At 38.5% G+C, this 13,013-nt stretch overlaps 1 protein-coding gene across 2 annotated transcripts; it reads right to left on the bottom strand.

The window, feature by feature from the left end:
• Nucleotides 1–5,051: 5,051 nt before the first annotated feature.
• LOC138349644 (uncharacterized) lies at nt 5,052–10,285 on the bottom strand. 2 transcript variants are annotated; one of them, XM_069305388.1, is made up of 4 exons: nt 9,797–10,095; nt 7,923–8,128; nt 6,964–7,103; nt 5,052–5,665 (listed from the first exon to the last, which is right to left on the bottom strand). In XM_069305388.1, exons 1-3 carry the CDS (start codon nt 9,897–9,899, stop codon nt 6,975–6,977), a joined length of 438 nt encoding a protein of 145 aa, XP_069161489.1. In that variant the 5' UTR covers nt 9,900–10,095; the 3' UTR covers nt 5,052–5,665; nt 6,964–6,974. The 2 variants fall into 2 exon arrangements, with proteins under 2 accessions (XP_069161489.1, XP_069161490.1); XM_069305389.1 differs by lacking the exon at nt 6,964–7,103 and having other exon boundaries at nt 9,797–10,285.
• Between the last annotated feature and the right edge of the window lie 2,728 nt (nt 10,286–13,013).

Genomic DNA, 13,013 nt, shown 5'->3' with positions numbered 1-13,013 from the left:
TTTTGTAACTAGCGTCAAACATTGTTATTTGCTTAGCTAAACGAACTAGAGGGTTCCGGTCCTGAACCGATTATGTGCCTCTGTAATCCTTTACACCACGGCCCACGGGATGGGTATGGGGTGCATAATAAAGAAAGCAATAGAAGAAATTGAAATTGCATAATACGGTTATTGACATTCAATAATAGTAAGATAAAGCAATGAGGACCAAATGGGAGACCAGTGATCAGTGTCTTGTATTCCCTGCAATACCTCAAATCCTACGTACCTCACTGACAGGCTCCAGTATGTTTCTGTGAATAATTCAATTTCTCCCACCCTACCCATCAACATTGGTGTTCCTCAGGGCAGCATACTTGGCATACTTGGGTATCCTTTGGAGGTGCTTATCCAGTTCTCACTTGAACACTATGAGGGGATTGCCAGTTATGCCATGCAGTTATGCAATGTATGAATCTATCTATAAGTCCACCAATCTTTGTAAAAATTTCTTGTATGGATGTACCTTACCTAAATAAACATTTATTTATTTATTATTTATATTTAGGATTCATCAACTGCCAAAGATATTCACATGTCAGTATAATTCTGGCGAGAGAGAGGTTTGGGAAAAGCCGTTATACCAACTAGTCAGCAATAAGGGTGATATTTGTGGGGCACAGGCACACTCGGCCTGGCCCATTAACCCCCAACTGACACTATAACTACTAGCTACTAGGTACATGAACATAATTACATAATTTACGTACATAATTTAAGGTACATAATTACTAGGTACATGAGGACTGGCCATTGTACTATATAGACCTGAAAAAGTGTAACTTAGCGACAACAAGAAAATATTGAATCACAAGACCAACGACGACCATTCCCTTACCCTGCCATAAACACTGAAATTTGACACCCTACCTCTGGAGCCACCCTGACCACAGGTCCACCAACTACATTTCCCTCCCTCCAACTCTGCCTCCACTTACATTGTACACCACGCAAGTGTGGACTAGTGTGTAAATCTTACTGATACCACACTTAACCTTTATTCTTTCTCAATGTGTTGTATAAAAGGATCTGATTATACCGTTTCATTTCTAACTCCTTTTCTTGGAAGAATGCCACATATGATCGTACACACACACTAGGTCTGTATAGGGTATAGGCAAGGTCTGACAAGGTATACTAGGTGAGTACTAGTTGAGTACTTACACACAAGATATTCTAGGTGAGACTAGGTGAGTATACACACACACGCAACATATACTAAGTTAGTACACCCAGAAACAAGATATACTAGGTGAATACACACATACAAGGTATACTAGGTGAGTACTAGTTGAGAACTTACACACAAGATATTCTAGGTGAGACTAGGTGAGTATACACACACACACGCAACATATACTAAGTTAGTACACCCAGAAACAAGATATACTAGGTGAATACACACATACAAGGTATACTAGGTGAGTACTAGTTGAGACCTTACACACAAGATATTCTAGGTGAGACTAGGTGAGTATACACACACACACGCAACATATACTAGGTTAGTACACCCAGAAACAAGATATACTAGGTGAATACACACATACAAGGTATACTAGGTGAGTACTAGTTGAGAACTTACACACAAGATATTCTAGGTGAGACTAGGTGAGTATACACACACACACGCAACATATACTAGGTTAGTACACCCAGAAACAAGATATGCTAGGTGAATACCCTAACACCAACCTCCTACAGTACACAACACCAACCTCCCACAGTACACCTCCCACAGGTAACCCCAGCACCAACCTCCCACAGTACACAACACCAACCTCCCACAGTACACATCCCACAGGTAACCCCAGCACCAACCTCCCACAGTACACAACACCAACCTCCCACAGTACACAACACCAACCTCCCACAGGTAACCCCAACACCAACCTCCCACAGTACACCTCCCACAGGTAACCCCAGCACCAACCTCCCACAGTAACCCCAACACCAACCTCCCACAGTACACAACACCAACCTCCCACAGTACACATCCCACAGGTAACCCCAGCACCAACCTCCCACAGTACACCTCCCACAGGTAACCCCAACACCAACCTCCCACAGTACACAACACCAACCTCCCACAGTACACCTCCTACAGGTAACCCCAACACCAACCTCACACAGTACACCTCCCACAGTAACCCCAGCACCAACCTCCCACAGTAACCCCAACACCAACCTCCCACAGTACACAACACCAACCTCCCACAGTACACCTCCCACAGGTAACCCCAGCACCAACCTCCCACAGTACACAACACCAACCTCCCACAGTACACATCCCACAGGTAACCCCAGCACCAACCTCCCACAGTACACAACACCAACCTCCCACAGTACACCTCCCACAGGTAACCCCAGCACCAACCTCCCACAGTACACCTCCTACAGGTAACCCCAACACCAACCTCACACAGTACACCTCCCACAGTAACCCCAGCACCAACCTCCCACAGGTACAAAATGAAGCCATGAGAATTATCTTAGGATGCCCAAGAAATGCTATGATTGAGAAAATCAGGATGGAGTTGAATCTGCAGAGTATTGGGGATAGAATTGCAGAGATAAATGTAGCTTCTGCCATTAGATTAATGAGAGGTGGGGGAGCTAATGAATTGGTCCTCTCAGTTCAAAAGGTGGGAAGTACTGAACAATGTATGATGAAGAAAAGAGCATATATGAATACCTTATGTTCTAATGTTATTAAGTATGATGTTATTTCAGAGTGTATTGCTGTGCCCAAGAGAAAATTTACACCACCATGGGAGGATTGTAATGTAGATGTAGTAATTACTCCCTTGCAAAAGAAAAAAAGTATGTATGAAATAGGAGAGCTGAGGGCAACATATGATTGTATAATTAGAAAATTGCCTACAGAAAACACTCTACTACATGTATATTGTGATGGGTCAGTAGCTAGGGATGGGAAGGCAGGATGTATATTGTGATGGGTCAGTAGCTAGGGATGGGAAGGCAGGATGTATATGTTCTTAACATTCTGAAACCTATATTGTTTGCTGATGATACTACACTCATCTACTCCAACCCCAACCCACATACACTAAATACTGTAATGTTGTTAATAATGAACTAAAAAAAGTCCACTTATGGATGTCAACCAACAAACTAACACTTAACATAGAAAAGACCTACTACATCTTATTTGGAAGCAAATCTACAAATGCAATTCAGCTTCAGATGACAATGTAAACATTAGCAATAACAATGATGGAAAGTTTCTTGGTCTATTCTTAGACAAGAGACTCAACTTCAGTACCCACATACAATACATAACTAAGAAAGTCTCTAAAACAGTTGGTATACTCTCCAAAATCAGATATTATGTACCTAACCCTGCTCTCATCTCTCTATATTATACACTAATCTATCCCTATCTCAACTATGGTATCTGTGCATGGGGTTCAACCACTGCAAACCACTGCAAACCACCTCAAGTCCATCATCACCCAGCAAAAATCTGCTATCAGAATAATATCAAATTCTGCTTTCAGACAACACACAGCCCCCTTGTTTAACTCCCTAAACATGCTAAACATAATCTCACTCCATAAATTCTCTTGTGTCAACTACATTTACAAAACCCTGTTCTTAAATGCAAATCCTGCTCTGAAACTCTTCCTGGACAGATGTAATAGGACCCATTATCACCACACCAGAAATAAATATCTCTTTGATATCCCCAGAGTTAAACTTGTATAAATAAATAAATAAATAAATAAATATGTTTATTCAGGTAAGGTACATACATACAAGTAATGTTACATTAATGGATCGATATATAGATAGAGCTAGTACATACAATGCCTAAAGCCACTATTACGCAACGCGTTTCGGGCAGGAAAAACATTAATATCTAGAACTTAATACTAATTGAGCATAAAGAATAAAATGTGTTGAGAACAAATACAAATAAAGATAAAAAAAAGAGGGAACATGACTGAAAAAGCAGCACAAATACAATAGGTTGACAAACAGTGTTGATTAAAAAAAAAAAAAAAATAACAGACATGGGTTGACAATAGAGGGGTAAGGTAGGTTAGTGAATTTATTAGGTAGTGTTTAGTTTTTATCTTAAACTGGTTGAGAGAGGTACAGTCTTTAACATGGTTGGGAAGATCATTCCACATTCTGGGTCCCTTGATTTGTAGAGCATTTCTAGTTTGATTAAGTCGTATTCTTGGAATATCAAAACTGTATTTTTTTCTGGTGTGGTGCTCATGGGTTCTGTTACAACCTTCAATGAAGCTTTTGAGCTTATATGTATGTATTTGTAATGTATGTATGTAAACAATGTATTTATTATCATTTATCAATTCTGATAGAAATTACCTACTTAAAATTATCTGTTAGATTAAGGACCTGCCTGAAACGCTGCGCATACTAGTGGCTTTACAAGATTGTAAATACTGTACTATTCAATGTATTCTCACAACCCCAATGTACCTACTTGTATATATATAAATAAAATAAAATAAAATATTGTGATGGGTCAGTAGCTAGGGATGGGAAGGCAGGATGCAGTATGCCAAACTGAATTCGTGCGCCCCTTGAGGGACTTGAAGTAGAGGGATAGGGATCACAGGATAAGTATGGGTTGCACAAACTACTGGTAACAGGATGAGTATGGGTTGCACAATTAATTACTACAAAGTGGTTGAGTATGGGGTGCACGTAAATGAAGACTCCCAAGAAGCAAATCAGAGATCAGCCCAAGCTTCATCTTGAGGCAAAGCTCAATGCCTTAAGCCATATTGATGCTCTGTCCACAGAGCATTCTCTCTCTCAAATCATAATAGTACACTAATGGTTCCCTACACCACCCCTCAGGTGCAGCTGCAGCAGGCTTGGGTGACATGATGACTATGGGGTGCACAATAAACTAACACTCACAGAATGAGTATGGGCTGCACAATAAGCTACCTCTCACAAGATTAGTAATAAAGAAACATTAATTTTTTGGGTAGGGTGACTGAAACTCATCCTGGGGTAAAAATGTTTATTTAAATTTATTATAGTTAAATGAATTTAGTAAATTATTCCATATATTGTATTATAAGTGAATTGACACTAAACTATAAATGATACTAATAAGGTTTTAAAAATGAAAAACAGTAAAAATCCTTCATGTAAGATATGGAAGTTGAAAAGTAAATTAACTGTAAACTAAATTATAAACTGTAGACATAATATAAAGTATTATAAGTAAAATACCTATAAACTACCAAATAATGTGTAAGGAACCATTTCTATTGTTTGTCCTTTTTTACCTGTTTCCTCAGGTATTTTAAAATTCCCATTCCGTTGTTACTACACTGTTTTCCTGGTGTAGTTCCCTGTGGTTCAAATTTTACTACTTGTACTTCTTGCTGTTTCTGAAGGATTGCTAATGGTAGCCCTTGTTGCACCGGCGGAACTTTTTGTAAATGTTCCACCTGCGGAACTTTTTGTAATTGTTGAATTTCTTGCACCTGCGGTACCTTTTGGACTTTATGCACCTGCTGCACTTGTAGCTCGTCAGGATTTTTTTCCAGGGCATTATCGCTATCACCTTCTGATCCTAATGTAAGTTTATCTGCATCAAGCTTCCTTGTGCGTGCTGGAATAAAAAATAAAAATAAAAAATAAAAAATTTTGAAATGGAAGATCCTGTGTAACAAATTTAATCAGTTACTATGATCGAGCCGCAGAAATTTTACAGGAAAGATATGGTTGGGTTGACTGCATCTATCTGGACCTAAAAGAGGCATTCAATAGAATTCCACATAAGAGTTTGTTCTGGAAACTGGAACATATTGGAGGGGTGACAGGTAAGCTTCTAACATGGATTAAAAAATTTCAAACTGATAGAAAAATGAGGGCAGTAATCAGAGGCAATGTATTGGACTGGAGAAATGTCACGAGTGGAGTACCACAGGGTTTAGTTCTGGCATTCATGGATAAATAATAAATAAATTGTTCATGATTTTTTTAGACAAAAGCTAGAATATGCAGCAGTTGTATGGTGCCCATATCTTAAGAAGTACATGTACAAACTTGAAATGATACAAAGACGTCATGGGTGTCATAGGGGCACCAGCACACTGGTTTGCTAAAGGGCCCTTAATGCTGTCGAGACCTTATGGGCCCTTGGACCCATTACGTTAAGACATAGTGCTGTATTGGGCCACACACTTTTTGCCATATACATCAACGACAGAGATGATTGAATTGAAATTATATATATATATATATATATATATATATATATATATATATATATATATATATATATATATATATATATATATATATATATATATATATATATACATATATATATATATATATATATATATATATATATATATATATATATACATATATATATATATATATATATATATATATATGTCGTACCTAATAGCCAGAACGCACTTCTCAGCCAACTATGCATGGCCCAATTTGCATAATAAGCCAAGTTTTCATGAATTAATGTTTTTTCGACTACCTAACCTACCTAACCTAACCTAACCTAACTTTTTCTGCTACCTAACCTAACCTAACCGATAGAGATAGGTTAGGTTAGGTTAGGTAGGGTTGGTTAGGTTCGGTCATATATCTACGTTAATTTTAACTCCAATAAAAAAAATTGACCTCATACGTAATGAATTGGGTAGCTTTATCATTTCATAGGAAAAAAATTAGAAAAAATATATTAATTCAGGAAAACTTGGCTTATTAGGCAAATCGGGCCTTGAATAGTAGGCTGAGAAGTGCGTTCTGGCTATTAGGTACGACATATATATATATATACATATGTATATATATATATATATATACATATGTATATATATATATATATATGAGAGAAAATAATAGGTGGTGATATATTTATATATTATGTGAACTACTTACACAAAAAGAAGTTAGTGGTGAAGATCTTCTTGTCCTCTTCTTGTATTACGTTGTTTGGTAGGATACCATGTCACCCGTGCTGGTCCTTTCTTGTAATAGATAACGATTGATTCATACCCACAGCCACGCAGATATGTTAGCTGAAAAGCAAATAATATTTAAACAATAACACTATCTGGGAAAATGCAACAAAATAAATGTTTGAAGCATAGCTGGGCATGTGCAATAGAACCCATAATAGAATCACAATACCAGAAATAAATATCTTTGATATCCCCAGAGTCAAAGTTATTCTGTGTAAATACTCTATGCAAATAAAGGGACCTTGTCTATGGAACTAACTTGCTAACAAATTTAAAAACTGTCCAACTTCTGCCATTTTAAAAAATAAAACCAAAAAGTACCTAAATTTTTTCTTGATAGTTTCCTAACTAGTGTATTAAACTCGCACTGTATCTTATGAAATCCAATGCCAGAATATATGTGCCTAAACCATACAACTTTTCCATTGTAATCATTGCTATCACCTTATATCATGATTGTTATATTGAATGCATATCTTACTATATTATACCTTGAAATATTCCTCAAATTATGCTACAATTTATATGTTGATAACCCTCAAATTTTACTTTAATGTACATAGTAATCTTTGTGATACTTTCTTACAATGTACCAGCCAATTTTTTCCATTTAAGCTTTAAATTGCCTATTTAAAATTATCTGTTAGATTAAGGACCTGCCCAAAACACTATGTGTGCTAGTGGCTTTACAAGAATGTAAAAACATCAATTCTATGTACTCTCATAATCCCAGTGTGCTATCTTGTATATAAATAAATAAACAAATAGTATGTAAGTACTGTACAGCATTATTCATGTTGATTCTATACCTTATCAAGCAAGTTCAGCATAAGAAGAATACAAATGAATACAACAGATGTAGACAAACTTCAATACCTGATTTTCAATCCTTCGTAGAACCCGGCTTGCTGTATTTCGTTCTAAAGCCTTCTTGCCTTTAAGTAGAAAACGGGCTTCCTCTTCTTTCTTCATTAATTCTCTACTGTTTCGGAAGTCACACTGGCAGAACTTGCAAACATTGCTTCGGACATGCACACATTGTTTGCAGTTTGTGCATCTCCTCAAGAATTTTCCCTGAAGACCTGAAGGAAATAGTTTCTAATAAAATACTTATATTCAAATGACCTATGCTGCAAAAATTATAAGTTAAATTGTTGTTAAAATGTACTACAGTAATTAAATATATTATTTAAATTATGAAATAATCTACATTAACACTAGTGAGAGCAATGTTAAAAATTTTAGGACTGCATCTGGAAATAACTTTAATTTTGGATGTGATTAACCATGCTGTAACTCGTATAACAAAACTGAGAGGAGTTGAATCCAACAGCCTGATTGACCAGGCTGTTAATTTCAAGCGAATACTATATTATTGGAAGAAAAAAAAATTATATATATATATATATATATATATATATATATATATATATATATATATATATATATATATATATATATATGTCGTACCTAATAGCCAGAACGCACTTCTCAGCCTACTATGCAAGGCCCGATTTGCCTAATACGCCAAGTTTTCATGAACTAATTGTTTTTCGACGACCTAACCTACCTAACCTAACCTAACCTAACTTTTTCGGCTACCTAACCTAACCTAACCTATAAAGATAGGCTAGGTTAGGTTAGGTAGGGTTGGTTAGGTTCTGTCATATATCTACGTTAATTTTAACTCCAATAAAAAAAAAATGACCTCATACATAATGAAGTGGGTAGCTTTATCATTTCATAAGAAAAAAATTAGAGAAAATATATTAATTCAGGAAAACTTGGCTCATTAGGCAAATCGGGCCTTGCATAGTAGGCTGAGAAGTGCGTTCTGGCTACTAGGTACGACATATATATATATATATATATATATATATATATATATATATATATATATATATATATATATATATATATAGATATATATATATATAATCAATATTGTAACTTTTTTTGTGTAATGACGTTTTCAAATAAAGTTAGATAAATATACACACATACCAAAAGAATAAGGGTGGTAGGAGAAGAAAATATGAAAGTGTTCAGTGAGGATCCACAAGGTCTTCTCTGAGTACTCTTTATTTTCTTCTCCGAGGCTATGGGTCCCTACACTTGCACCAGAGGTGGTACCCCTCATATATATATATATATATATATATATATATATATATATATATATATATATATATATATATATATATATATATATATATGTCGTACCTAGTAGCCCGAACGCACTTCTCAGCCTACTATGCAAGGCCCGATTTGCCTAATAAGCCAAGTTTTTATGAATTAATTGTTTTTCGACTACCTAACCTACCTAAGCTAACCTAACCTAACTTTTTCGGCTACCTAACCTAACCTAACCTATAAATATAGGTTAGGTTAGGTTAGGTAGGGTTGGTTAGGTTCGGCCATATATCTACGTTAATTTTAACTCCAATAAAAAAAATTGACCTCATACATAATGAAATGGGTAGCTTTATCATTTCATCAGAAAACAAATTAGAGAAAATATACTGTCAGGAAAACTTGGCTTATTATGCAAATCGGGCCTTGCATAGTAAGCCGAGTACGACGTTCTGGCTACTAGGTACAACATATATATATATATATATATATATATATATACATACATACATACATACATACATACATACATACATACATACACACATACATATATATATATATATATATATATGACAGTGTCAGATTCAGTTTACTACAGTTTAGTAATTTCTTACCATTTGATGTACTAGGTAGATCCATGTTTGGTGAAGTTTTATAGCTGGAGCTGGAAGATCCTGTCGAGATGACTTCTTCAAAGAGAATAGCTTCAACACACATTGTGTCTTGAGTCTACCAGTACTTGGCCTACAGTTACCAGATCTGATTTACAGAAACTAGTGAACTATGGAGATAAGATTGTTAATAATATACTTTTTTTGAGATTCATATGACTTGCAGCTTAAAAACCAATCTTATTTTAAAATAGTACACTAAAGTACATAGCAAATTACGAAATTCGTAGTTTTTTAACTACTTTAAAGCTAAATTCTCAAGCTTTGAAAATAAGCACAATTTGCTATTTTAAGCGGAATCTGGCAACTCTGATTTAGCATGTAAACATTGACTTGCATTCACAATGTAGTTATTTATTTTTCAACAATTTAAAACGAGTTATGAAAATACATACATTGGTACATTATTGCAAAGGCACTATACTATATATATATATATATATAAATTGTTGCAAGTCGAGCAACAAATATTTTACATTGAACAACAAATGAGATTGGAAAAGCAGTATTGCCAAAATAGACCCCAGACACACCCTGTGGGTAGTAATGGACCCCCATACCGACCCTATGAGGGGTAGTGGACCCCATAATAACACTATGGGCGATAGTGGACACTATACAAACACTATGGGCGGTAGTTGACTTCATAGAGACCCTGTGGGCGGTAAGGGACCCCCTATCGACCCTGTGGGCGGCAGTGGACCCCCTATCGATCCTGTGGGCGGCAGTGGACCCCCTACCGACCCTGTGGGCGGCAGTGGACCCCTACCGAACGTGTGGGCGGCAGTGGACCCCCTACCGACCCTCTGGGCGGCAGTGGACCCCCTATCGATCCTGTGGGCGGTAGTGGACCCCCCCCATATCGACCCTGTGGGCGGCAGTGGACCCCCTATCGATCCTGTGGGCGGCAGTGGACCCCCTACCGACCCAGTGGGTGGCAGTGGACCCCCTGCCGACCCTGTGGGCGGTAGTGGACCCCTACCGACCCTGTGGACGGTAGTTGACTTCATAGCGACCCTGTGGGCGGTAGTGGACCCCATACCGACCCTGTGGGTGGCGGTGGACCCCATACCGACTCTGTGGGCGGCAGTGAACCCTATATACTAATCCTGTGGGCGATACTGTACCCTATAGTCATCCTGTGGGGGCAATGGATGCCATACATATCCAGTGGGTGTTATTGTACCCCATACTTATTCTGTGGGTGGTTGGAGCCCCATACCCATCCTGTGGGTTATAGTGGACCCCATACTCATCCTGTGGGTGGTATTGGACCCCATACCTATCCTGTGGGTGGTTGTGAGCCCATACCCATCCTGTCGGTGGTAGTGGACGCAATACACATCCAGTGGATGGTATTGGATCCCATACCCTTCCTGTGGGTGGAAGTGATCCCCATACCATTCCTGTGGGTGGATGTGACCCCCATACTCATCCTGCGGGTGTTATTGGACCCCTTACCCACCTAACAGGTGGTAGTGGACCCTAATCCTATAGTTTCCAATAATCCACACCATACCATCCTGTTTGCAGTAGTTTACCCTATATACATTCCAACATAACATCGTTTTCTGTTAGCGTTCCTACAAAACATTCTTTAAAGATTTCTAAAGCACAAACTATAGTATATAATATTGATTGGTGAAGCACTTATTCTATGTAATAATTTATTGTGCTTATTATAATTTACTAAGAACAACTAATATTTCTCAAAACAAAACTACGAGCCTTCAATAGGATGTAGCTGATCTGTAATATTATAAGAGCATGGACAATAGTAGGTGAATTTCACAACCCATGTGGGACCTGAAAACTACAATTTTCGTTATAATTGAACCAATCACGACTATTCAGCTATCTACGTTGATGGACGAGTACTGTGAGACGTAAATTGGTACGTGAGGAAGAGTTTGAGCCTTGGTAAAAAAGTTAACTGGGAATATATCACATATGTACTAAATCACATTCCACATATTGACTTTAAGCACTAGTCATATATGTACTGTCTTGTGTGAGAACGGGTTGGTGTTTGACAAGACCAAGGCTCTTACAAGGTGTGTGTGTGTGAGAGAGACAAGACCAAGGCTCTCACAAGGTGTGTGTGTGTGAGACGAGACCAAGGCTCTCACAATGTGTGTGTGTGAGACAAGACCAGTTCTCTCACAAGGTGTGTGTGTGAGACAAGACCAGGTCTCTCACAAGGTGTGTGTGTGAGACAAGACCAAGGCTCTCACAAGGTGTGTGTGTGTGAGACAAGACCAAGGCTCTCACAAGGTGTGTGTGTGTGTGTGTGAGACAAGACCAAGGCTCTCACAAGGTGTGTGTGTGTGAGACAAGACCAAGGCTCTCACAAGGTGTGTGTGTGTGTGTGAAACAAGACCAAGGCTCTCACAAGGTGTGTATGTGTGAGACAAGACCAAGGCTCTCACAAGGTGTGTGAGACAAGACCAAGGCTCTCACAAGGTGTGTATGTGTGAGACAAGACCAAGGCTCTCACAAGGTGTGTGAGACAAGACCAAGGCTCTCACAAGGTGTGTGTTAGACAAGACCAAGGCTCTCACGAGGTGTGTGCGTGTGTGACAAGACCAAGGCTCTCACAAGGTGTGTGTGTGTGAGACAAGACCAAGGCTCTCACAAGATGTGTATGTGTGAGACAAGACCAAGGCTCTCACAAGGTGTGTGTGTGTGTGTGAGACAAGACCAAGGCTCTCACAAGGTGTATGTGTGTGTGAGACAAGACCAAGGCTCTCTCAAGGTGTGTGTGAGACAAGACCAAGGCTCTCACAAGGTGTGAGAGACAAGACCAAGGCTCTCACAAGGTGTGTGTGTGAGACAAGACCAAGACTCTCACAAGGTGTGTGTGTGTGAGACAAGACCAAGGCTCTCACAAGGTGTGTGTGTGAGACAAGACAAAGGCTCTCACAAGGTGTGTGAGACAAGACCAAGGCTCTCACAAGGTGTGTGAGACAAGACCAAGGCTCTCACAAGGTGTGTGTGTGTGAGACAAGACCAAGACTCTCACAAGGTGTGTGTGTGTGAGACAAGACCAAGGCTCTCACAAGGTGTGTGTGTGTGAGACAAGACCAAGGCTCTCACAAGGTGTGTGTGTGTGTGTGTGAGACAAGACCAAGACTCTCACAAGGTGTGTGTGTGTGTGTGT

Source organism: Procambarus clarkii, chromosome 55 (genome assembly GCF_040958095.1).
Source record: "Procambarus clarkii isolate CNS0578487 chromosome 55, FALCON_Pclarkii_2.0, whole genome shotgun sequence".
NCBI classification, from domain to species: Eukaryota; Metazoa; Arthropoda; class Malacostraca; order Decapoda; family Cambaridae; genus Procambarus; species Procambarus clarkii.
The sequence above is the reverse complement of the archived record's forward strand: the minus strand, read 5'-3'. Positions and strand labels throughout refer to the sequence as shown.